Below are 23,434 nucleotides of genomic sequence, written 5' to 3'. Positions count from 1 at the left end.
ATATTTATCTATTTTTTAGATTTTTTGGTTTCAATATTAATTAAACTTATAAGGAATTTTCTTTAACATTTTTAAAAATTAATTATTATATAAATTTACAGCTGAAAACCGTTTGTAAATATTCATAATTTTAACAAAATTTAATTTCAATTATAAATATAAATAAATTGTATACCTTTGTATTTTAAAAATACCCATAATAAGCATGAATTATGTTGAATCTTGACGAACTAATCTATTAAATTTTTTGTCTTTTTAAACAAACGAAAAATTGTTATAGACATTTATAGGAATAAAAAAAATAAAATTTTTAAATGTTAATAATAACTCAAAAAGCGTATATATCATGTATAAAAAATGATCATATAAATATTTTTTGAAAATTTCAAACATTTATAGTTATTTGTTTTTGAATTACCATAAAATAACAAAATCAATTTGAGGAAAAATAGTTATATTACGAGTGAATATTATATATCGTAAACATTTCACTCATAAAAAATGTATTTGACCGCTAGAATTTTTTTTTTTATTATTATATTATAAGTTAGAAAACTTATAAAACTTAACTTTATAAAGTTATAAAGATACTTGTATTAAATTTTAAAATTTTAGAAATAAAAAGAAAAATTGTATGCATTTTTAACTACAAAATATAATACAGGTTTGTGGTTAGTTCGTATAAATAAGATGTTATTTATTAGCTCTAGTGACAGATATGTGTTATTTAATTATTTCATTGTATATATATATATATAAATTATTTATTGTCGTTATCAATCCAATTAATTTGTTCGTGACGATAGCCCGTCAAAGCCAAATCAGTCCGTCACTAAGGAGTATTGATACACAGATGACAGATACCATACAGTTTACAAGTTTATATTGTGTTGATACAATTTTTTTATCAATCGCCATCAAATGTCTTCCACAATTCCAAAAGATATTAACAGTATTTGATTTCATTATCATGTTTGAATTGTTTGATAAATGGATAAAAACACTAACGGAATCAATCAAAATGTGTATGTCATCAGAAAATTCGAATAATCTCTCATCTTCACAATTAGTCATTGAATGATTTATACTAATTTATTAAAAATTTCATCGGCCACAAAATAAGCTTTTCAATATAACAAAAAAAAATAGAAAATAATGATTTGCATTTTAAAACATTAAAAGATTCTATTATTTCTATTAATAATTTGAGTCTCTCTTATCTGCATTAAAATAAGAAACCACTGCTTAGAGAACTCAAATTTGTGATTTATTAATTGTGAAAGCGAACGCAAAAAGTTTAATTGAAATTGTAAGCTTTCAAATTTAAATGGAATATAATATAATATAATATATAATATATAGGTATTTCGGAGTTGTATCTAATATATCTCCTAATTCATATCCGATTAGTTTTGTTCCTTCTACTCGTATTACGTTTTGTTTCCATGATTTTATAAATAAACGTGTCCTGTTGCATAATTTAGATGGATTAAGATTTCTAAGTACCATAACAGGTGCATCAATTTCAAAATCAAATTATGAAGTATCAATCTAAATTCTAAATATTTCTGATGAATTAAAAAATTAACTAAATAATGGATTGCATCAACAGGACCGACAGAACCACATATGTTGTTTCAATAAATTTGTATTTTATAATTTCTTTATGAAGACTTTTTAAAATATAAAAACTGATTTTGATTTATTTTATATATTTTTTCATATTTTGTTGCAAGTATTTACCTATTGCATATTTGTTGATGATTATTTTGAGAAATCAAGTTCGAGGCCAAACAGTATTTTTGCAATTTATTGATTATTCAACTTTTTTTACAATACGTATATATCCTATTTATGTTCCGGATAAAAATGAAGGAATTTAATTTAATTAAAGTTTCCTTAAATTGTACAATTCAAATTATAGTTTAAAATATAAGTTTGAAAACCGGGAATTTAGTACGCTCGCAAAAAGGACTTTCCAATCTGTTATATGTATAATGTTACATTTTAAATATAAATTAATACATATATTTATAAATTTATAATTCAATTTTTTTAAGGAGTTAAAATTGAAAAGTTGAAATTTGTATATTCACAAACTATAATATATTTATATATTATTAATTATTTAAAAACAAATCAATTCTTATCAAGTTGAATTTTTTATTTTTACAAATTTCCAGTGAAATAGTACCTATAGAAAGTTGGTTGATTTTTTGGTTTTGTCACTTATTCATCAGGAGTTTATAGTTCTCATAAGTGAAATAACTCTCATCGGCCGAATCTTAAGAGGATGTAGTACCCGCATGTGTTATCTCCGTCTTACACAAGTACCTAAAAGGCTATAACATTAAAAGGTAGGTAAGATTATTATCCAGGGCCCTACGGAAGCCTTTTATTGATATTATTATTTTTAAGTAAATTATGATCATTTTAAAAAGTGCAGTTTCAAAAAGATCATAACTTATTAAAGAATAATTATCGTTGAAATCGATTGACGGAAAATTACATGCTGTTTTCACCTGTCTTTTTCTTTGTTCAACAGTGGACTCGTCACAATTAATCAGTGACTGTCATACAAAAAAATATAAACTATCAATCATTTAGTATTAATGAAAAAAAACACGATTATTGTAAACAATAAAAATTAACTTCAACAATAATAGGACATACTTCAAATATTTTTTTTTGAATATAAATTAATAAAAAAATTACATCACAACCTTGATGAAGATGGAGATCCACTAGTAAGTAGTAGTTAATTTATTTGTACATGAATATTATTAATACTTGGATAAGTTAAGTTTTATGGATAATACCTACCTAGGTAATTATTCATTTTATATGCCAACTGATTTTAATCAATGTAAATAGAACACATCATCATATACAGTTATTTTAAATATTACTTAGGCAAATATAGGAATTAAACAAGATTCCTAGGCAAGTTCCAAATATATAATATTGCCAGAGTACTCAGATGAGTACATTTACTAGATTCTAATCTTATTTAATGGAAAGGGAAAGCCTAACATGTATTATTAACTAATTTTTTATATTAATCAATTTAATAAAAATAAAATACAAAATGACATAAGTAACAAACATTAATGTAATATAATGGATAATATATTAATATAATTGTTTTTATTTTTAACTATTCAATGTCTCAATATAATATGAATTACATAAATGTGATTTTTAAAATTATAATAGAATAAACTTATGAAATTATTAAGTCATTTGAGTAATTAAAAGGTTTTCCTTAAACACAGCTTAATAAGAATTAAAATTCATTACAATAATCAATTAAAGAAAAAAAGTTTATAATTTTAATTGTTTTTTATTTTAAATAATTATGTGGTTTATTAAAATTATTAAAGATTTGCTTTTGAACACTTAGCCAACTTCAAATGTTCTCTTAGTTTTTTACCTAAATCATTGTCAATTTGAGTGAAATGATAAATTGCCTTTTCCTAAAAAACAATAACATAAAATTAACAATACTAAAATAATAAAAAATGATGTGCAAAATTAAAGTAATAATATATCTTGGTACTTGTAGAAAATCAGCAGCGTGTTTTAAGTTGTCGACTATATTTTCTACCAATCTATTTTGTTCATCTTTAGGTAAAACATTTCTATAAAGTAATCCTGCCTGGGTATAGTTATCATCATTACTTAAGTCATACCTATAAAATAAAATGTTGAAGAAATGTTAAAATTAAATACATAAGAACTATATAAATATTTATAATGTATATTATTTTATTTTCATACTTGGCCACAGCACCAGAAACATTGAATGAAGACATACTATATGCAGGTTGTTGTTCTGGTCCAGAAAAACTATTGGGATAGTAGTTTGGTGCAGATCCTTGATTATCATAAGCTTGAGGTCCATCGCGTTGATAATTGGCAACTTTTGAACGATATGGACAATTTACAGGCAACTGCAAATAGTTAGCTCCTAAACGATGACGATGTGTATCACTATAAGAAAACAATCGTCCCTAAAATCCAAATCCAAAATTAAAATAGTGATACAATATAACTTTAAAAAAAATAACAATTATAAAAATATAATATAATAACCTGGAGAAGTTTATCAGGACTAGGTTCAATACCAGGCACCATATGCGCTGGGCTAAAAGCAATTTGTTCAATATCAGCAAAGTAGTTAGTGGGGTTACGATTCAACACTAGTTTGCCAACTGGTATTAATGGATAATCAGCATGTGACCAAACTTTTGTAATATCAAAAGGATTGAATTTATTAGCAGCAGCTTCTTCAAATGTCATCACTTGTATATAGAGAGTCCAGGTTGGGTGGTCACCCTTAGCAATAGCATTGAATAAATCACGGTTTGAATAATCTGGGTCATCAGCAGCAAGATCACGAGCTCTTTTAACATCCAAATTTTTTATACCTTGATCAGTCTAAAAATAATTGTACACAACATTTTGTTAAATTTATTTTTATATTTTTATAATACTTAATATTTATTAATAAGCTATTATTTATAATACCTTGAAATGAAATTTAACATAAACTGCGTTATTACAAGAATTGACCATTTTAAATGTATGGGATCCATAACCATTCATGTGACGATATCCGTCTGGAATTCCACGATCTGAGAACAGTACCATAACTTGGTGTAATGATTCAGGACGAAGAGTCAAAAAGTCCCAAAACATATTTGCGTCCTAAAAATAATTTTAATATAGGCATATAGCTTTGGTACTAATATTATTGTATATTAAATTGTGTAACCTTTAAATGGGTAACTGGATTTCTCTTTTGGGTATGAATAAAACTTGGAAATAAAATTGGGTCTCTTATAAAAAATATTGGTGTATTGTTTCCAACTAAATCCCAAATTCCATTTTCAGTATAAAACTTTATAGCAAAACCTCTTGGGTCTCTAAAAATAGTAAAATATATGTCTTTATTATATATTTATACATAAGTAGGTTAGTAAGACTAGTAGGTATATTTATTAATTATTATAGATCTAGTAGATTATTATTTATCTATTTTTTTAAATAATTAAACTTGTATAAAAATATAAAACTAACTTATTGACAAATTTTAATGAATATAACTGCTTAACTTTAACAAAAAAATTCATAGTAAATAGTTATGAATTAAATAATATCAAAAGCATATTACACTTTATTAGGTATGTAAGTACTAGCATTGATTATAAATAGTACTATTTATAATCAATGGTACTAGGAATAACTGTAACGTCTGTAGCCTTTAGATACATACCCAATGTATATTATTTAACACATATTGTTTTCTCAACAATTAAAAAACCTTATATATAATGTATAGTATATAGTATATATATATACCTAACAGTGTCAGCTGATCCACTCTCTCCACCAACAGTGGAAAATCTTACAGCAACAGGAGTTTGTTTTCCAATGCTCGAAAATAAATCAGCCTTACAGTATTTTGTAATATCATGTGTTACTTCAAAGTAACCAAATGCACCTAAAATACATTTCATTTTTTTTTAATGTAAATAAATTATTATTAATAAAAGTTAAAATAACCTCCTCCTTTTGCATGTACGACTCGTTCTGGAATACGTTCACGATCAAAATGCGATATTTCATCTAAAAAAGTATGATCTTGTAATACTAGTGGTCCATTTACTCCAGCTTGAATTGTATTAGTATGATCATCAACTGGCACACCATTTCCTGTCCTAATAACACGAGTATTCTAAAATTTTATAAAACCAATAACTATATTAGTTAAATATTACTATATTAATTATTAATTATTATAGGTAAATCTTAAGTTTTGAAGTCAGTTTTAAAACATAAAATAGTTAATAATTAACTTAGAAATCAAATTCTCTTTTGTAATCTCCAAAACTTAACCTATACATTTGAAATATTTGAATACACATTTACAATCGTTGGACTCCGTTAAATTATTACATGATTGATTTAAAACAAAACACAATACTCAAAAAAAGGCACCTAAGCAAGTGGTTACCGCTCTGCTGCAGTATACCTACATTATACGAGGCATATCCAGAAAGTAAGTGCACTGAGGCTCTCACAATCGTAGGGAATATATTTTTACTATGTTCGCTACACTTCTGTATAGCTTTACTCCTCTTCTTTATAATAAGACCATAACAAGTTCAGTACGTTGAAAACTGTGGTCACAAGAATTTTTCTCGTGAAAAATGTCGATCGAGTCTGCCGCCACTTCCTTTGTCCACTTCTCGACCGCCTCTTCACCTCCTCGTCAGTAAACAATTTTTTTCCACCCGTGTACTTCTTCAGGGAAGTGAACAAATGGTAATCTCAAGGCGCCAGATCGGGGAATACGGAGGGTGGTTCAAAACATCCCATCCAAATGAGCCTAAAAATTGTTTCACGACATTGGCTGTGTGGGGTCTGGAGTTGTGCAGCAGGCAGACTCCTCTTGTTAACAGACCCTTCCTTTTATTTTTAATAGCTCTCCTCAATTTTTTTAGGGTTTCACAATACCTTGCTGCTTTGATGGTCTCACCCTGAGGTAAATATTCAATCAATATGACGTCTTTGTGGTCCCAAAACACTGATGCCATGATTTTTTTGACTGAAATCGGTTTTGAACTTTTTGGTTGAGGGTGAACGCTAGTGTTCGGACTGTATCATGGTTTCAGGCATATAGTGTGCGACCCAAGTTTCATCTCCAGTAACAATAGACTTGAGAAAATTATCACCCTCCAGTTTATAGCGTTCCATAGAGGTAATGAATGACGGCGCGGATTTCGCACTTGGCGGCAAACTCGATCGACATGTTTCACGAGAAAAATTCTTGTGACCACAGTTTTCAACGTACTGAACTTGTGATGGTCTTGTTATAAACGAGAGGAGTAAAGCTATACAGCAGTGTAGCGAATATAGTAAAAAAATATTTCCTGCGATCGTGAGAGCCTTAGTACACTTACTTTCTAGATATGTCTCGTAGTTGTCGAGTGAGTCACTGCAATAATGCAATGGGTGTGTTTAATTTGAATTCCATCAATGTATGCAAAAAATGATTCTGAACGGAAACGATTTGTCAGCCTATATTATTAAATATATTTTTAAATTCTGAGCGGAGCGATTAATGTATTGAATATTGATTTTACAATGTGTGTTTTTTTTTCTGTTCATCATCAAGTTTTGGGACAGTAAAAATGTTTTAATTTTCAATAATGTAGATGGCTTTTGGCAGTAAATTAGAACTAGACAGTATTTTAGAAAGGTCAACATTTCAAATACTTTTTAAGAAATAACCAGGAAAAGTAATTAAGAGGACGTTCGTTGTACTCACAAGTATTATCTCTATCCTAATAATGTACACTATAACAAATTCGCGTTCAGTAAAACACATTTTGTGATGTTAGCTTTGTTGATTTATTGACAAAAATTGATTGACCTATTATAAAATTTAATGGTAGGAATATTATCTATAAAAACTTATGTTTTTATTGATAGTATCATTTTAAAGTAAGTTATAGCTATTTAAAATATTACAACTTTAAAATGTTTATAATAACTCACTTTACAATAATAATATCTACAAAAGCATATTGCGTATGACATGTCCTAGATAATATTCTTAGCTTTAAATTTGATAATAGGTAAATTTACTCTAATATTAAAGCTAACATCGCAAAATGAATTCTACTAAACGAACATTTTCCATATTATATGTATGTAAAACAGAGACAACGCGTGCAGGTAAAACGGGAATTTTTACTCAAATCCTATTTTTAACAAACTAAATTTTGTTTTTTTATTGGAACAAAATGTTTTGCTGGGTCAAAATTCTTGAAAATATAATACATGATCCCACATAAGTTATTCTTATACTTATTTATATAAATAAAATTATTAAAAATACGTAGACATAATTTTTTTATTATATACATTTAAAGTCCAAATTAGGAAGAAATTACTTATTTAAAGATAAATAGCAATATTAATTATTTTATTATAATTTAAAAACATTATTCATGGGAACTTAATCTTTACGTATATTATATCCAAGCCCGAATTAATACAATCGTAGGCACTATGCAAAGCTGTAGCTGAAGGAGGGTCTAGGGGTCCGGACCCCTCAAGATTTTTTTAAAAATAGAAATATTTTATAGTGATGAATAAAGTTAATAAATTAAATACACAAATTTTTCAGTATTTATATTTTAAAAAAAAATGTTGAACCCCCCTCCAAAATTTTTTTCAGTTGCAGCCTTGGCTCTAGGCACTGCTTTTAATTCCTATACGCTTATACAGCACTGCGGTGTCCAGTATTTAAATGGGTATAAAACCTTCTGTTTAGGAAAGGAAGTGTTGAATTTCCATGTTAATCCTTTAAAAACAAAAAAAAATCAAATCTAAACTTTTATATGATAATAATTTTAATAAATCTTAAAAACAATTAATTTTACTCAGTCTACAAATATATAGAAAATTAAATTGTTAAAACCAAAAAAAAAACTTATTTTACGCCAATTTGAATATTTCTTTATCCCTCGTAATGAAGTATTAAACAAGATAATTGAAACAAAAAAAAAATAGTAGCCACACATTTAATTTTTGTAGGCCCCAAAAATGTTCGTAGTGCCTATACGCTAATAAGGCCCTGATTATATCATTATTTTATCAAATACAATAACAGTTTTGATTTATTTTAAGATAATAATAACTTAAAATATAGAAAAATAGGTAACCAAAAAATAATAAAATATAATAAATATTTTATTTGATAGTTAGTACTTGTATTAGTTGTATTTAAAGATATTATAGATAATAGATATTTGTATTTATATTTTAAACTATCTACTTGCTTACTTAACTAAACATAAATATTTCCTTTATAAGTCAACACTTTATGTATACACCACCATCAACTCATTTTGTGTATACCACGTATATTAAATATTTTTTCTATACTGCTGATGATCTACAGGGTGATATTTTATCATGAATCACTCATTATTTCAAAAAGTATTCATGTTTTTGAAAACCCTTTTTTACATTGTTTCAAGTTGTTAAAAAATCAATGTTTTTTTAAAAAAATTATATTTTTAAATATTTTTTATCCTTAATGTTGTTTTTAAATGTTTTTACTTTTTTGAATAATAACATAGAATTTTAATTCCATGTTCCAAAACAGTATAATTTTTTGAGTATTTTGATACATAAAAATCGAATTTAGGGCGAGTAGTTTATAAGTTATACATATTTAAAGTTTAGACAAGCGGAGTAGTGAACAAAGATTTTGCGGGGTAACCCCATACTACACTACTTTGCGCATCAAAACTTTAAATACTTATTATAAAGTTATAACTCATCAAATTCGATTTTTATGTATCAAAATACTCAGAAAAATGTTCTGCTTTAGAATATGAAATTAAAATTCTATGTTGTCATTGTCGATGTTTATCATTTTATGTGAAAGTATTTATCTATGTTGTGGGTGGGGTCTGAGTGAGAAAATAATTTAAGCATAACAATGGGGTGAGCATGCTTAAAAGATTACCTTATATACAGTATACTAATATGAAACGAGTTGTAGCAGGTGGCGCGGTACGATAAACTATTACATATCTACGTTAATTTTATACAAAATCCTTCTATTTTTAGATAATAAATAAATAACTTAATTTCTAAATAAACAGAATTTTTATTATTAGCATTATCAAATAATAATGCTCCTATAGTCTAAAAATTGTTTCATTCTGAAGAGATATAATAAATTGTAACCATAATAATATTTAGAAAAAAGTTCCAAATAGTTCGGCCACAGGCCTATTGTTATGAATTAATTAGGGGTTCGTGGATTCTTTGCACCTCTAGCACTCCCAGTAATTGCGGCATTGACTACATTAGTAAATTATGTTACATCAATGATCCATGCATCTTTAGAGTTTGGAAAATACTAAACCAATTATAGTAGAATTGTTTAGCATTTCTATTTAATAAAACAAGAATGTTTGATGTAAACGCAATCTTTTTAAAAATAAAATATTATAAGGCTAAATTAAAAATAATTAATTACCGTTACCTATTTGTGTGAAACTATTAGCAACACAAGCATGAAGCATTCAGTTAATATTATATTATAAGAAAGTTTTCTAATATTGTTCATTGATTTAAATTTGAATTTACATAGAATTTGTGCGCATAGTCTTTAAAAAATGGATTTAAACCACAATATTGTGAAGAAAATTAAATTTTTTTGTCTAAGAAAATGTTTGTATTGCAAGAAAATAAATGTTCAAACAAATATATAAATGCACCAGTGGCGTGATTATGGGGGAATGTGGGGATGATATATCCCCCAGAAATTTTTTTTTAGAATAACTACAATTAAATTCCCGTAAGCACTTAGCTTTAAAAGAACAAAAATATTTTAAAATAAGAAATAAGAATTCGTGGATATTATCATAGTTTATTTTTTTTTTTTATTTTACTAATATAAAACTACGCACGATAGCTCAACAATTACAATACCTATATGACAAGAAAATTGTACAGCTCACAGTTAAGATAATTAGATAACACTGATAAAATTTACAACTTACAACTCTTGTTATCATTTGTAACTAAAACTTTTTACAAAAGTAAATAATATGAACGTGGTATAGACTGGTAATGAATGAAAACATAATTTTATTTATTCTGTGGTAGAACGTATAAAGTATTATTGGTATTAACTATTTTTCGAATATTATATTACTGTAAACCTTGAGCAAGTGAGCAACAGTGCAACACCAATGTCTATTACACTTTTGGTGACCCGGTATAAAAATTTTTAAAAAAGTAGATTTTTTTTGGTAAAAATCCACGTGTAAAATTTGAATAAATAAATACAAAACTTTGTTAATATGTAGGAAACATAACAAATTAAATTAATATAATATTGTGATCTATGAGATATAATAGCCAAAGGGGATATGGAATACCACCACTAGACGATACTATAAACTTATATCCCAATCCCACCCCAAAACCAATTCCAAAATACGCCACTGAAATGCACAGATTGTAATCAATTGTGTCACCGCAAGCACAAGAACTTCTTACAAACAGAACAAAAGCATAAATCAGAAGTATTATTAAAACTAATGGAGACAACTACGGTATAAAAAAATTAAATTTTTCAATTTAACACTTTATCTTTATTCTTAATGGTCTTATACTTTGTGACTTTCAATAAAAATTCTTCAACATTTCGTAAAATAATGGACTTAGTGTCTTAGTCACTCAGTACGCCACTTATTGTGCGACACTACAGTTTATATTTATATGTGTGGAAATTATATAAATTTGTACGTACGCAGTGCCGCAACTACAATTTTTGAGCCGCAGGGCGACTAAGATTTATTCCCCCATTTTTTAGTATGTCAGACCACTTGTTAATGATTTCATTTTCCGACCCTTTTTTGTCTAGTAATTCAAATGTACATCAATATGTATATTAAAGCATATTTAAAAATTCACAAATTTACAAAGCACATCAATAAATAAAAATTCAAAATTTTAGAATGATAACCCAATTCAATTACAAAAACATAGAGGTCAACCAAAGTTGTTATGCAATGTACATCCTCCAAACCAATCAACAAAATAAACAAAATAACAAAACTTAACAAGTTCATTTTTTTCATTTTTAAAATTTGAAAGTTTAAACAATTATTTAAATTAGTTGAAACAAATAAGAAACAATGTATACTAAAACTTCATTCTTCTGACTTTTAAGTTTGAAAACTGTGATATAATATTGTCTAATGATAATTCAGCAGTGCGATGTTGTTCTATGTTCAGCACTGCTATGTTTGACAAGCGCGTTTGTGTCATTGCATTTCTTAAATAATTTTTTATTAGTTTTAATTTAGAAAATGATCTTTCCGCGGTCGCAACTGTAACTGGAAGAGTCAAAAAATGAATACAAGCTGCTAAAACTTCTGAATAGCTAGTTGAAAAGTCATGTTGTACAATAAATATTGCCAAATCGCGGATGGACTTTAAATTGTTGTTAACAATAATATCTGATTTATACAATAGTATAAAATCATAACAACTTTTTATAATTTTTGATTCTTTTGATTTGATTATTAATTCTAGCTTTAAAAACTAAAACATATCACAAACTTCTTTTAAACTTTTAAACCTCACCCTAAGCTGATTCAATACAGTGTCAATAAAAGACAATTTTAATTTTAAAATTACTTTCTGTTATATTTAATCTGCGATCTCCATCAACTTCGTCAAAATATTTTGTTGCTAGTCGTTGTCTGGTTTGAGCTACGTCTAAGGTACACCCCACTTTTTACACATTTCTTTAGCATATTTTACAGTATTAGTGTAGTCATCACGTAGATTTAAAATTGAAGAAAAAGAATCATTCAATCGATTTCGTGCTACTTGTAAATCTGTATCATGTTGCTGTAATGTTTTTACATGATATAATTATATAGAATATAGATACATCAGCTGTGCCTATAAGCCTATTATTAATCAATTATTTTATCATGATACATAATATAATAAATTAAAATTTTAGGTACTAATTAGTAATAAGTACCTATAAATAAATTTCAATATATTATCGTTAGTCATAATTTGTGAGGTTTGAATCAGTGCCCCCCAGTTTATTTTGTAGGCCCTTATAGACAGGGTGTCAACCTGTTCGTCCCCCAGTAATTGCGGCCCTGTACGTACGTAAGGAGAAGGGTAAACAAAGAAGAGTTGTACGTAAGCATTTTTGTCTTTAGAAAGATATGGCGAAAGTTTTTATGGAATAATGTATACTTTGAGCGATTGCTACACAAATCAACAAAATATAAAGCATTATTCCACTTTTGATTTTTGTTGCTGTTTATTTGGTGAATAACGTCGACTGTCATTGACCACAGAATCAATAATAATGGCTAGCATTAATTCCATTTATACACAATAACATAATTGTATATATTGGTTATAACTTATCAGTGAACGTAATAATCTATAAACTTTGGGTACCCATCACTTGCCTATTTTTTTGATATTGCTGCGAAGTGCTAATTTATTTTAATATTACGTATTACGTTAGGTTAATTTAATTCTTTCAAAAAAAATATTTATTAAATTATAAGTATTTTATTATTGTTTATATTAACTATTGAGTTAATAATATCATTGATTATAAATAACCTAGTATTTATAATCAATGATAATACCTAACTACAAAATGTAAACACCATAAAACTAAAAACAGTAAAGATAGCTACCCTAGGGTCATATAGTATCAATAATGTCTTAAAATCAATCTACATATTTTAAAAATGTTATTGGGTACTTCGGACTTGGTTATTTTAAAATGCATTATTCAATAAAAGTTTTTGTCTCAACGAGACAATGAATAATGTTTTTGAGTAATTATAAAATAATTAACATCATTAATTATCATTAAAATAAGAAATTTCAGAATGTATGCCCATATAATTGGTTTCGATATATTATGCAATCTTTATTGTATGGTAAATGTTTACTTCGTCGTTGAATAGGTGACCGTAATGAATGTAATAAACTAATAAATCTAAATTAAATGATAAATAATTTGGAGAAGGTATATCGAGTACAAAATGTCCATATTCTAAGGTTATTTTATAAACATGTATTTATATACTACTAGACACCAGTTATTCGTTTTACCAAATACAGTAAGTTGAACTATTTATTACAAAAAATATCGAACAATAAATATACATTTATTATTTACGTTATAGAATCTATTAAAGAATATTGCATAATATAGCGATGATGAAATTGTAAAAATAAAATATATTTAAAAATATTTTACGGTTGGTTCTCATATGAGAAAAATATACACTTCTTCAGAGGACGCTAACATCACATGTATTTTCTCCGTCTTACTAGCATACAACAGAAAATCTGCGTTTAGTAGAACCAACTATGTAGGGATGTACACAGGGGGGTGTTTTGGGTGTTCAACCCCCCCACGAAATACTTGGGGGGTTTTTGCATGGTTATTTACTTATTCAATTTTAATGTTAATTTTTTTATATCAATGTTTGCATTTTAAAAAAGTATTTTAAGTATACCTAATTGTCATAATTTTTTTTTGTATATTTATTAAAAAAAGTTTTACGTTTCAATAATTGATTTTACATATGTCCCTGCAACTGTGTGTTAATTTTAAAAATTAGTGTAAATTTATACCTATTATCAAAGTCAAAGGTATCTATGCTCAAAAGTTTAAACATAGCCTTTTTTCATTATTTTAATTTTTAATCTAAAAATTAGCATTTTTAACATGTAATATTTACAAAATTCATCTTGCTTTAAAATTAAAATGTTAAAAAACGTCAACTGCCTAAGCACAGATAATGTTCTTACCTTTAACTATGATAATAGATCAGTGCTTCTCAAATTTGTTTTGTCACGGGGCCTCCCAGTTTGAGAAGCACTGTAATAAATCAATTAACATTACAGCTAAAAACACATAATTGGTTTTACTTTTTACTAAACACAAATATTTTGTTATATGTTAAAGTAAAACGGAGACAACACATATGAGGGTAGCGTGCTTAAGTCTATACTATTTATTATTTAATATTTGGTAGTCCAAAAATCAGAATGCATAGTGAATCGCCTTGTATATTATAAAATCCAATTATTCATTTGTTCATAAACAAAATTAAAATGGTAAAGCATGTATGATGTATGAATGACTAATGACTTAATTATTATGTCTATAAATTAAAGGTAATGACATTGTTGACGGTTCTTTATGATTATGTTTTGTTAATATTAAATAATAATTATTACTAATTATTCACATTAATTATAACCGTTTGTAGTATAATTTAAACACCTAATACAAGAAAATGTATTACAACCTTAAGTACTTACTTTAGAGCACTATAACTAGACGTATAATATAAATACTAAATAAGTATCTATTTAACTAACCTCTAAACTAAAAACAATTATGAATGGAATCAATTATTAATACTCTATTATAATATACAATGGGCACTAGGCCACTCTAATAACTAATAATTGTGTGAAATTTGAATTTAATAATAATTGTTGAATCATTGCATACGACAAAAAACAACTCTGTTAGATAGGTTAGGACAACCTATATCCTTTACTTTTAACTTTTAAGATTTCTTTATAATAATGTACATATTAGGTACTATAAATAATTATCTTTTTTATTAATAATTTGAAAATAATTAACTTTTACCCAAAAAATCGCGTTATATATGAATCATTGAATTACAGTGATTAAACTTTATTCAATACTTTAAAAATCATATATTTTTTATTCCAGCCTATGCAGCCTAATAACTATAGTATTGTTATATACTCTTTCGGTTAAGGCCCAAAGGTATATATTTATATGTTGTAAAAGAGTCCGTTCACTTACGGGTTGTATTCAAAACACTACACAAAATCTGTTTAACTTTAAGAAAATACTTTATTAATTATTTTATTATTAAGAATATTTTAACAACACAGTATTATACGAATCGGCTACTTATTCACGACTGACTCTTACTTATTCTACGTTTTTGTCTTGGCGACGCAGTCGCTTGCAAAAAAAATAATCATATTGCTTACACTACTATATTATTGTATAATATGCTTACTAATCTAAGTGTGTGTGCAAGGGTTCCTAACAGTATCATTATTTTTTTTTTAAGTATTTAATTTTGTAAAAATGTGAATTTGAAATATATTTTATTTAAATTTTAGGATACTATAAAAAAAATATCGAGAATAACAAGAATCCTTGTATTCAATTTTCAAGCCTTAGTTTTTAAAATTTAAATTTTTACTAAAATATTACTTTAAAAATATTTCGTGATTTAGACGAATTTTATCAAAATTAAAACTTTAATTGATGGTTACAATGGTACATCCGAGTTCTGTCCCAAGTGTAAAAATTTAATTTAAAGATAAACTAGACACTAGTTCCAAGTTGTTTAAATAAATATACTAATTTCGTCCCATGTTATACATTCCTTATGGTTATTATTAGTAGGGCTCGGAAGTTGATGCATTTTGCATTTTTTTTGGTACTTTTTAAACGATGCTCTCCTGGCCACAAATGTGATTCATTAGCATGTGAATCTGAACAAATAATTTGTATTTTGCATTTTTATGTGTTTATTACTTTTTAAGTCATTTTTAGTAATTTATACTGATTTCGCATTAGTTCACTTCTTATCGTTTCTTGTCGACCATTATGCCGATAACTTACCGATATCTTTGAAATTACCACGAACTAAGATAGTACCTATTCGATTTTATCTCGTCGATTACAGTCGTCGCGTCGTTGTCGAGTTATAGTGAATAATATTGTACCTAAATTTTATTATTTGTTCGTAATATTTTCGAAATGCCGAAAATTAAAACGTCAGTGCTCATCTACGTCTACTATATTTTCTACTAATTTTTGATTTAATTTTTAAGGACATTTTTTGTCATATTTTGAGTAAATTGTAAGCTTTGATAAATGTATATAGAATTTTATAGTGAAATAGAGTACACAACTTATAAAAAAATATATTTTTATTAATTTAAAACAAATATTTGTAATTTTTTTAGGTCATTTTTTATCATTTTGATGTCATATTTTCATTTTTTAATGTTTTTAAAGTCGTCAACTTCCGAGCCCTACTTATTACCATACTATAAGAATGTGGGGTTTAATTCTACATCATTAGTTTATAAGTACTATTGTACTAAATACTCACTGCACTAACTAATTGGATTTAACATTTACGACTTGATTACGTCAATACAACTTAACAATGTTATATTACTTAAAAATAAAAATAATATTGATTTCAGTTATCGTATGCATTATGTAAGTCACTTTAACTTAAATTTAAATTTGAATTTACTGTGAAATCATTGCATATGAAAAAAACCTGCAGAGCAAAGACTATATTAGTATATTAATGAGTATGAGTATGACGTATATTTTAAATCGCTATGTTGACTTGTTATTGCCTTTTAAATGTATAACATTTCAAAATTGTATTATGTAGAACCAGTTTGTGTTATTAGCTTAAAATAAATTCAGAATTGATTTATGATCAACCTAAAGATAAAAATTCTTATAACTGGCTAAAAATTAAAATATCGTAAAAACCCGACGAGAGAGGTAACAAATAATGGTGTACCGTTGTACCTATAAAATAAACTATACAATACATAACTTTCAAGTTCTATCAATGAATATTTTTAATTACAACAAAATAACTAAAATTTAAATATCTAATTTTGTCTAAATTCAAATTTAAAATGTCTATAAAAAAAATTGTGCTTAAATATTTTTAAGATTTTTATATTACAGTAGGAACTTATGAGAAACTTAATATTGAATATTAAAGTCTTATTTATACAAATATTCTAAGTCTATACAAAAATACAAATTTTTTTTTTTTATTAAAATATATAATTATAATCTGTATCATTTATACAATAAGCAAATGTGATAATTAGCAGAGACTAACATAATTAAATATGACATGATTTACATGAGAAGGGAGACTATCCATTGACAGAACCCTTCATAGCATGATTACTCAATTAATTCAGGTGATCTTTACATCATCGTCTTTTGAAACAGCGTAGAGGGTTGTCGGGTAGCATGTGTGAAGATAGGTGTGAGAAGAGTGGATTTGGATGATGTCGTAATTGCGCATGAAATTTGGTATATTAATTTTTGGCTAGTTGGTCAACTGTGTCAATTTTTAGGTCTTTATGTAGTGCTTTATTTGTTATATACCATGGAGCTAGCTATAAATCAGAAAGAAATTGATTGGGAGGCTTGAATTGATCGGATTTGGGAAGGTTTGACGCAGCCCCAGATTTACATGCAGTAAGCCCAGATTGGCCTTAAAAGGGACTTGTATAAAATTGATTTTGTGTGAATTGACATTTTTGATTTGAGTTTAGGTCGAACTAAGTGTAAACGATTATTAAGTGTTTGACGTTTAAATTTTAGGTGAGGGCCTCAGGTTAGGCGTTTGTCGAATATGAGTCCTAGATATTTTACTTGAGAAGTTTTGGGAATGTCAACTCCCTGCAGTTACAGTGGAGGGGAGTTGTTTTTACGGAGAGTGAATTTTACATTGAATGATTTTTCGGGGTTAATTTTTATTCGCCACTAGGTTGCCCAGGTATTAATTAGCTTAATTAGGTCAAGATGGGTTTGAAGGTAAGAGGAGGCAAATATGAGGTCTGTGTTAAAATACAAATTTAAATTGTAAATTGATCGAATTTATTTTTCTACTATAAAATAACGCATACACAAAAACAAAAAATACACACATCGTTATAAAATAAATACGTCCATTACTCCTATCAGAGAAAAGTGAACTCTTCCCGGAACCCGTCGATTTCTTCGAGTTCATCAAAATCTAAAACTTTTATATTATTTTGGAAATTTCATTATGTACATAAAATTAGAGTTAAAACAAAAATGGAATATTTTAAGTCTCTTTGGTTAATATATTGGACACGCTAAAAGTCCGCATGCCATAAAATTAATAAAGATAATGCTATATCGACGAAACATAGTAAAACCATATTGAAATTAAACTATTTTACTAATTCTGCCAATAATAACGAAAGTAGGATAATTAGAAGTCAACAAAAAAATAATATACAACTTATTAATAAAAAAATTGAATTATATAATAACAACCAAATTAATAGATATCATTTTGTAAAAAGTTTGGCTTCGTTTAATATTTTATTTGAATTTATTTTAACTTACATTTAATTTCTATTCACTTTATTTTATACCTATACATTTTATACTGATAACGACATTTTTGATGTATGCATTAATTATTATTATTTTTATTAGATAATTAGCTATCTCTATTAATAATATTATTTTTATTTAACTTTAATAACATATATTGTATTTTGTATTTAAACAATAAAAATAATTATGTGCGGAGTTACAGTGTTAAAAACAAAATTTTGCGAAGTTAGGGTGTTTATAGATAATCTATAAATAATTTAGAAAAACGTCAATAATTTTTTTCATTCCATTGATTATACTAGAATTTACGTACCTAACTTATATTACTATATTAGAATAAATAGATATTCATATATTATAGTTGACAATTATTTTTATAATGGCCGAGTAGGAAATACTTAAATTATCAATGATTTGAATAATTATTATGGTATTATAACTTATAAATATAAATACTTATTAACAAATAGCCGAATCAATTATTCTAGAAAAATCAATATTAGATTTAAATTACTTAAGTTATGTTGGGTATACAGTATAACCGATATTTAAGGTTAGGTACTGTTCAACAATATACATTTAACTAAAATCAACTATTATAATTATGTAGGCTATAATGTAGGCTATTATATGTAGGTTATAATTTTCAGAAATCTATTTTTAATTTTTCTAATATTACGTGTTCGAGTCATTTAATATTATACAATTTACATACATTTATTATAATTTAATTATAAATACAAATGTATAGGTAACAGGTAACTACAAAAATAGTAATAATAATAAAAATATAAAGTATAAAATCATTATGAAATACGAGATTAATATTTCGATTATATCTAAAATTTAAATATATTATTTTTACACAATACAAACTTGTAATTTCAAATATTTTGAAATAAATAAATCATATCGGGCGTGGGACATGTGTATCCTGACTCCTTAAATCCTAAGGCTATAGGTCAAGTATCTACCTAAACTTGATTTACTAAAAATACTTTTACTCCAACCATAATTTAAAAAAATCAAGGTTGATTTCTGACGTATTATACTTATTAGTCACAAGTAATCAATATTATTCAAAATAAATTAAATCACTATTTAAACAATTACAAATAACTTGAACAAATAGTTTATACAAAAAAGAAGTAGATTCATTTTAACTAGAAATTTTATCAGTTGACATTATTTTTATTAATACTAATGTCTAATATTTAAAGCAAGACAAGCAAGTTTTTAATTTTTAGTTACATTACTTGTTTGAAAGAAATATAATATAGGCGTTTCCAAGGTTAATATATATTAGTTCAATTCATCATCCATTAACATTTAATGTGGGAACTAATACATATTACAGACAAATACAAACAGTAAAAACTAAATGAACATTGAAAAGGTCATTAAGTCATTGATTTAGTCTGGTTTTAAAATAGGACAGTGTGAGTAGAAATATTTTAATATTCATGTTCTTTAATTATTAATAATGATAAATAAGAAAAGTATAATTATTTAACTTGAAACAATTTTAAATAATAATATATTTAAACAATGCAAATTGTTATGGCTATTTTCCTTTGTCCATTTGTTAAATTAAAACAATAATATTACCTAACTTAAGTAACTTAAAACCATAGACTAGAATAAAATATATCTAGTCAGTGTTTTAAACAATTTCTTTTTGTATGTTTAAGATATAAATGGCAAAATATGTATTATGTTTAAATATAAATAATATCATACATAGGTTCAAAAAATTTTTTACGACAATTCTACCTGCGGAATCATAAAATATGAAAAATAAATAATAAAAAACAACTTAAATAGAAGAAGTAAATGAACAGTAAAATTTAATTTACTTATTGTCATGCCACACAAAATTAATTTTTATATGTTTTACCTATTTTTAATATATGTCTAAATCATATTTTAAGTATATAGTCATATAGAATTAATTTAGCAACTAATAATATGAGTATTTATGACCTAAGTGCATTGTGTATCAACTATTAATAGCATCATACTTTCTATATTCTATGGCTGTAAGTACCTGGGTACTTATTGTATGCAAATTAAATAATATTATAACAAATAAATAACAATTTGAAAAATGATTATTGACGGTGTTACGTACAAGGTAGTCATTAAGTATATTATAATAGTAATTAATAGTGATGTGAATGTACTTAGTCATAACTCATAAACAAAATTGAAAATAGTGAGAATATTGATACCTCGTCTATTTTGACTCTTAAAACTTTTTTTTTTATATACTCTGCAAAACTGCTTTTTAAAGTAGGTAATTGAACCCCAGACACTTGACATGTTTCCTGATTATTTATATTAATATAGCCATATTTACATAAATATTTCAAAATAATTTTACCATTTTTGGACTGAAAACAATTTATGTAAAAATTAAATTTGCTAGTTCTGCTGACATAATACTTTAATTTTTTTTTAGCGAATTTTAGGTTTAAATAAGGCTAAATTTAAATGTGATAAGTTTTTTTACTTAAAATGCCGAAAATCAGAATTTAAATACATTATTAAAGGATAAAAGGGGAAAAGAGTTAACTTGATAAATCACTTTATATAATAAATAAAATGTTTTAAAGTTTTAGAAATTATTATTATACTTAATAATTATAATTATTGATTTATAGTTAAATATGATTTTTTATGTATTAATATAAATATTAAAAAACATAAAAAATGAAAAATATAAAAATATATATTTAAAGAAAATTAAGTATATTTTTGTGTTAACATGAATTCTTTGAAGTTAAAACTAACAAATGAAAAATAAAATTTTAATATTTATGGCCATAAATTAAAACTTTTCAATCAACATATTAATTTATTAGTTTTTGATATTGAATGTCAAATATAAGAAAAAATAGTCAGATTTTATTATAAATTATAATACCTATGGTAATTTTTGTATTATTTAAAAATCTAAAATAAGTTTTAAATTATGACGGTTGTTTCTAAAGGTATTAATACAAATAAACTTAAATAATTAAATCATATCCAGGAACTATCTAGGCACCCCGCATTTATCTCTTAACATAAAAATAATTTCATTTTATAATAATAACTATAAAAAAAATAGATTTCAAAAAATAATTTGAAATACAATTATTGATAATAATAAAGTAATAACTGATTATCTTATTATTAATAAGATTCAACAAGATCATTGAAGTGTACATTATACCTTAAAATATTTTAGATCTAGGGGTTTTAAATTATACGTAAACATTTGATTAAGCTCAATAAGTTAAATAATCCACTCAAGTATAATAACAAATTACTAATATATCTATTAAAATTTAAGTTTATGAACCAATACATAAATTTAAAAATTAATTTCATGATTATTATTTAAAATTTAAAAATATAATCAACAAATTGAATGTGAATGACGCTAAATTGAGTTCATTTTTCCACTTTGTTATTAATTGCACTATAATTTGATCAGTGTTATGATTAAAAAATAAACAATAGTAAATTAATGGTATTTTGTTAATATTTCCTTCTAGTATAATTTCAGATGTATGTGTACATTAATATTTTAATTTTTCAAATTTACAAATTCTTTTTAAAAACTCCCTTCTTACATAATATTATGTAACATAAATTATATGATAATTAAAGGTAAAATACATTTATAATATATTATTTGTTTTATATTTACTGGTATCTATAACAGTAAAAAAATGAAATAATTAATTAGTACTAATAGTTTATCAACAATAAACAATTAAATAAGTATCAGATAAAACCAAATAATAATTTATTACAGATTTTTTTAAATCTACGAATTGGTTATCAGTTGGTTTTTGATTGTAAGACATTAATATTATTGTTACTTTTTTACTATTAAATTTTTTTCTGTTTATGTAAAAAATGAAATAATTAATTGGTACTTATAGTTCACTAATAATAAATAATTAAATAATTATCAGATAATATCATATAATAATTTATTACCTCAACAGATTTTTTAAAATCTTCGAGTTGGTTATCAGCCGGCTCTTTATTGTTAGACATTATTATTGTTGTTACTTTTTTTTCCTATTAAATTTATAACTATTTTTTTAAATGTGATGTTTGACTTCTATTGAAATAATATCGTTACAGAGGCACACGTAACACTCCTTCAACCATAGACCGCACGCTGGTAACTACTAAGTACAACTGCACAAGTCTACAGTTTATAGTCTACAACACTGGCGTGTTGCAACTTATCCATCTCTATATTATATTACACGCAATCAACACACAATAATACGTGTATATAGTTTGTATATTAAAATGCAGTAAATACTTAATATGTCTAATCGATGTTACAATGTCACTCTGACTCCGTGTGAATGTTGTTTTGCGTGCGTTAGGACGCACTCAATCGTACACACTCAACAATAACAGCCCCACGCCACCATATTCCATTTTTATAAATTATTAACTAAGACGGCGCAATACGCATTCCAGTTTCCACATCCTAGTATTTCACAATCGGCTATCGAAGTATCGAGTATCGACAACGGACTAATCGGACTACGGACCAAAGTCTGATGAGTGATAACAATACAACTACAAGCAATGTTAAATAACCATCAA

General features: G+C 25.7%; 1 protein-coding gene across 2 annotated transcripts; it reads right to left on the bottom strand.

Moving 5' to 3' along the window:
- Positions 1 to 3,323: 3,323 nt before the first annotated feature.
- Positions 3,324 to 23,025, bottom strand: LOC113550242 (catalase). 2 transcript variants are annotated; one of them, XM_026951965.1, is made up of 9 exons: positions 22,805 to 23,025; positions 5,569 to 5,740; positions 5,365 to 5,506; positions 4,778 to 4,928; positions 4,531 to 4,710; positions 4,096 to 4,440; positions 3,781 to 4,013; positions 3,560 to 3,692; positions 3,324 to 3,476 (listed from the first exon to the last, which is right to left on the bottom strand). In XM_026951965.1, exons 1-9 carry the CDS (start codon positions 22,862 to 22,864, stop codon positions 3,378 to 3,380), a joined length of 1,515 nt encoding a protein of 504 aa, XP_026807766.1. In that variant the 5' UTR covers positions 22,865 to 23,025; the 3' UTR covers positions 3,324 to 3,377. The 2 variants fall into 2 exon arrangements, with proteins under 2 accessions (XP_026807766.1, XP_026807767.1); XM_026951966.1 differs by lacking the exon at positions 22,805 to 23,025 and adding an exon at positions 6,042 to 6,070 and having other exon boundaries at positions 5,569 to 5,723.
- Between the last annotated feature and the right edge of the window lie 409 nt (positions 23,026 to 23,434).

Source organism: Rhopalosiphum maidis, chromosome 1 (genome assembly GCF_003676215.2).
Source record: "Rhopalosiphum maidis isolate BTI-1 chromosome 1, ASM367621v3, whole genome shotgun sequence".
NCBI lineage: Eukaryota > Metazoa > Arthropoda > Insecta > Hemiptera > Aphididae > Rhopalosiphum > Rhopalosiphum maidis.
This window is presented reverse-complemented; position numbering and strand designations above follow the sequence as displayed.

What these genes read in the sequence shown, in the direction of transcription:
- LOC113550242 (XM_026951965.1), bottom strand. Translation starts at nt 22,864, where the DNA reads ATGTCTAACAATAAAGAGCCGGCTGATAACCAACTCGAAGATTTTAAA. An exon ending in GGATCAGCTGACACTGTTAG is followed by an intron (nt 4,929 to 5,364) that starts GTATATATATAT and finishes TACTATTTTTAG; the next exon opens with AGACCCAAGAGGTTTTGCTA. An exon ending in GTCCTGATAAACTTCTCCAG is followed by an intron (nt 4,014 to 4,095) that starts GTTATTATATTA and finishes TTTGGATTTTAG; the next exon opens with GGACGATTGTTTTCTTATAG.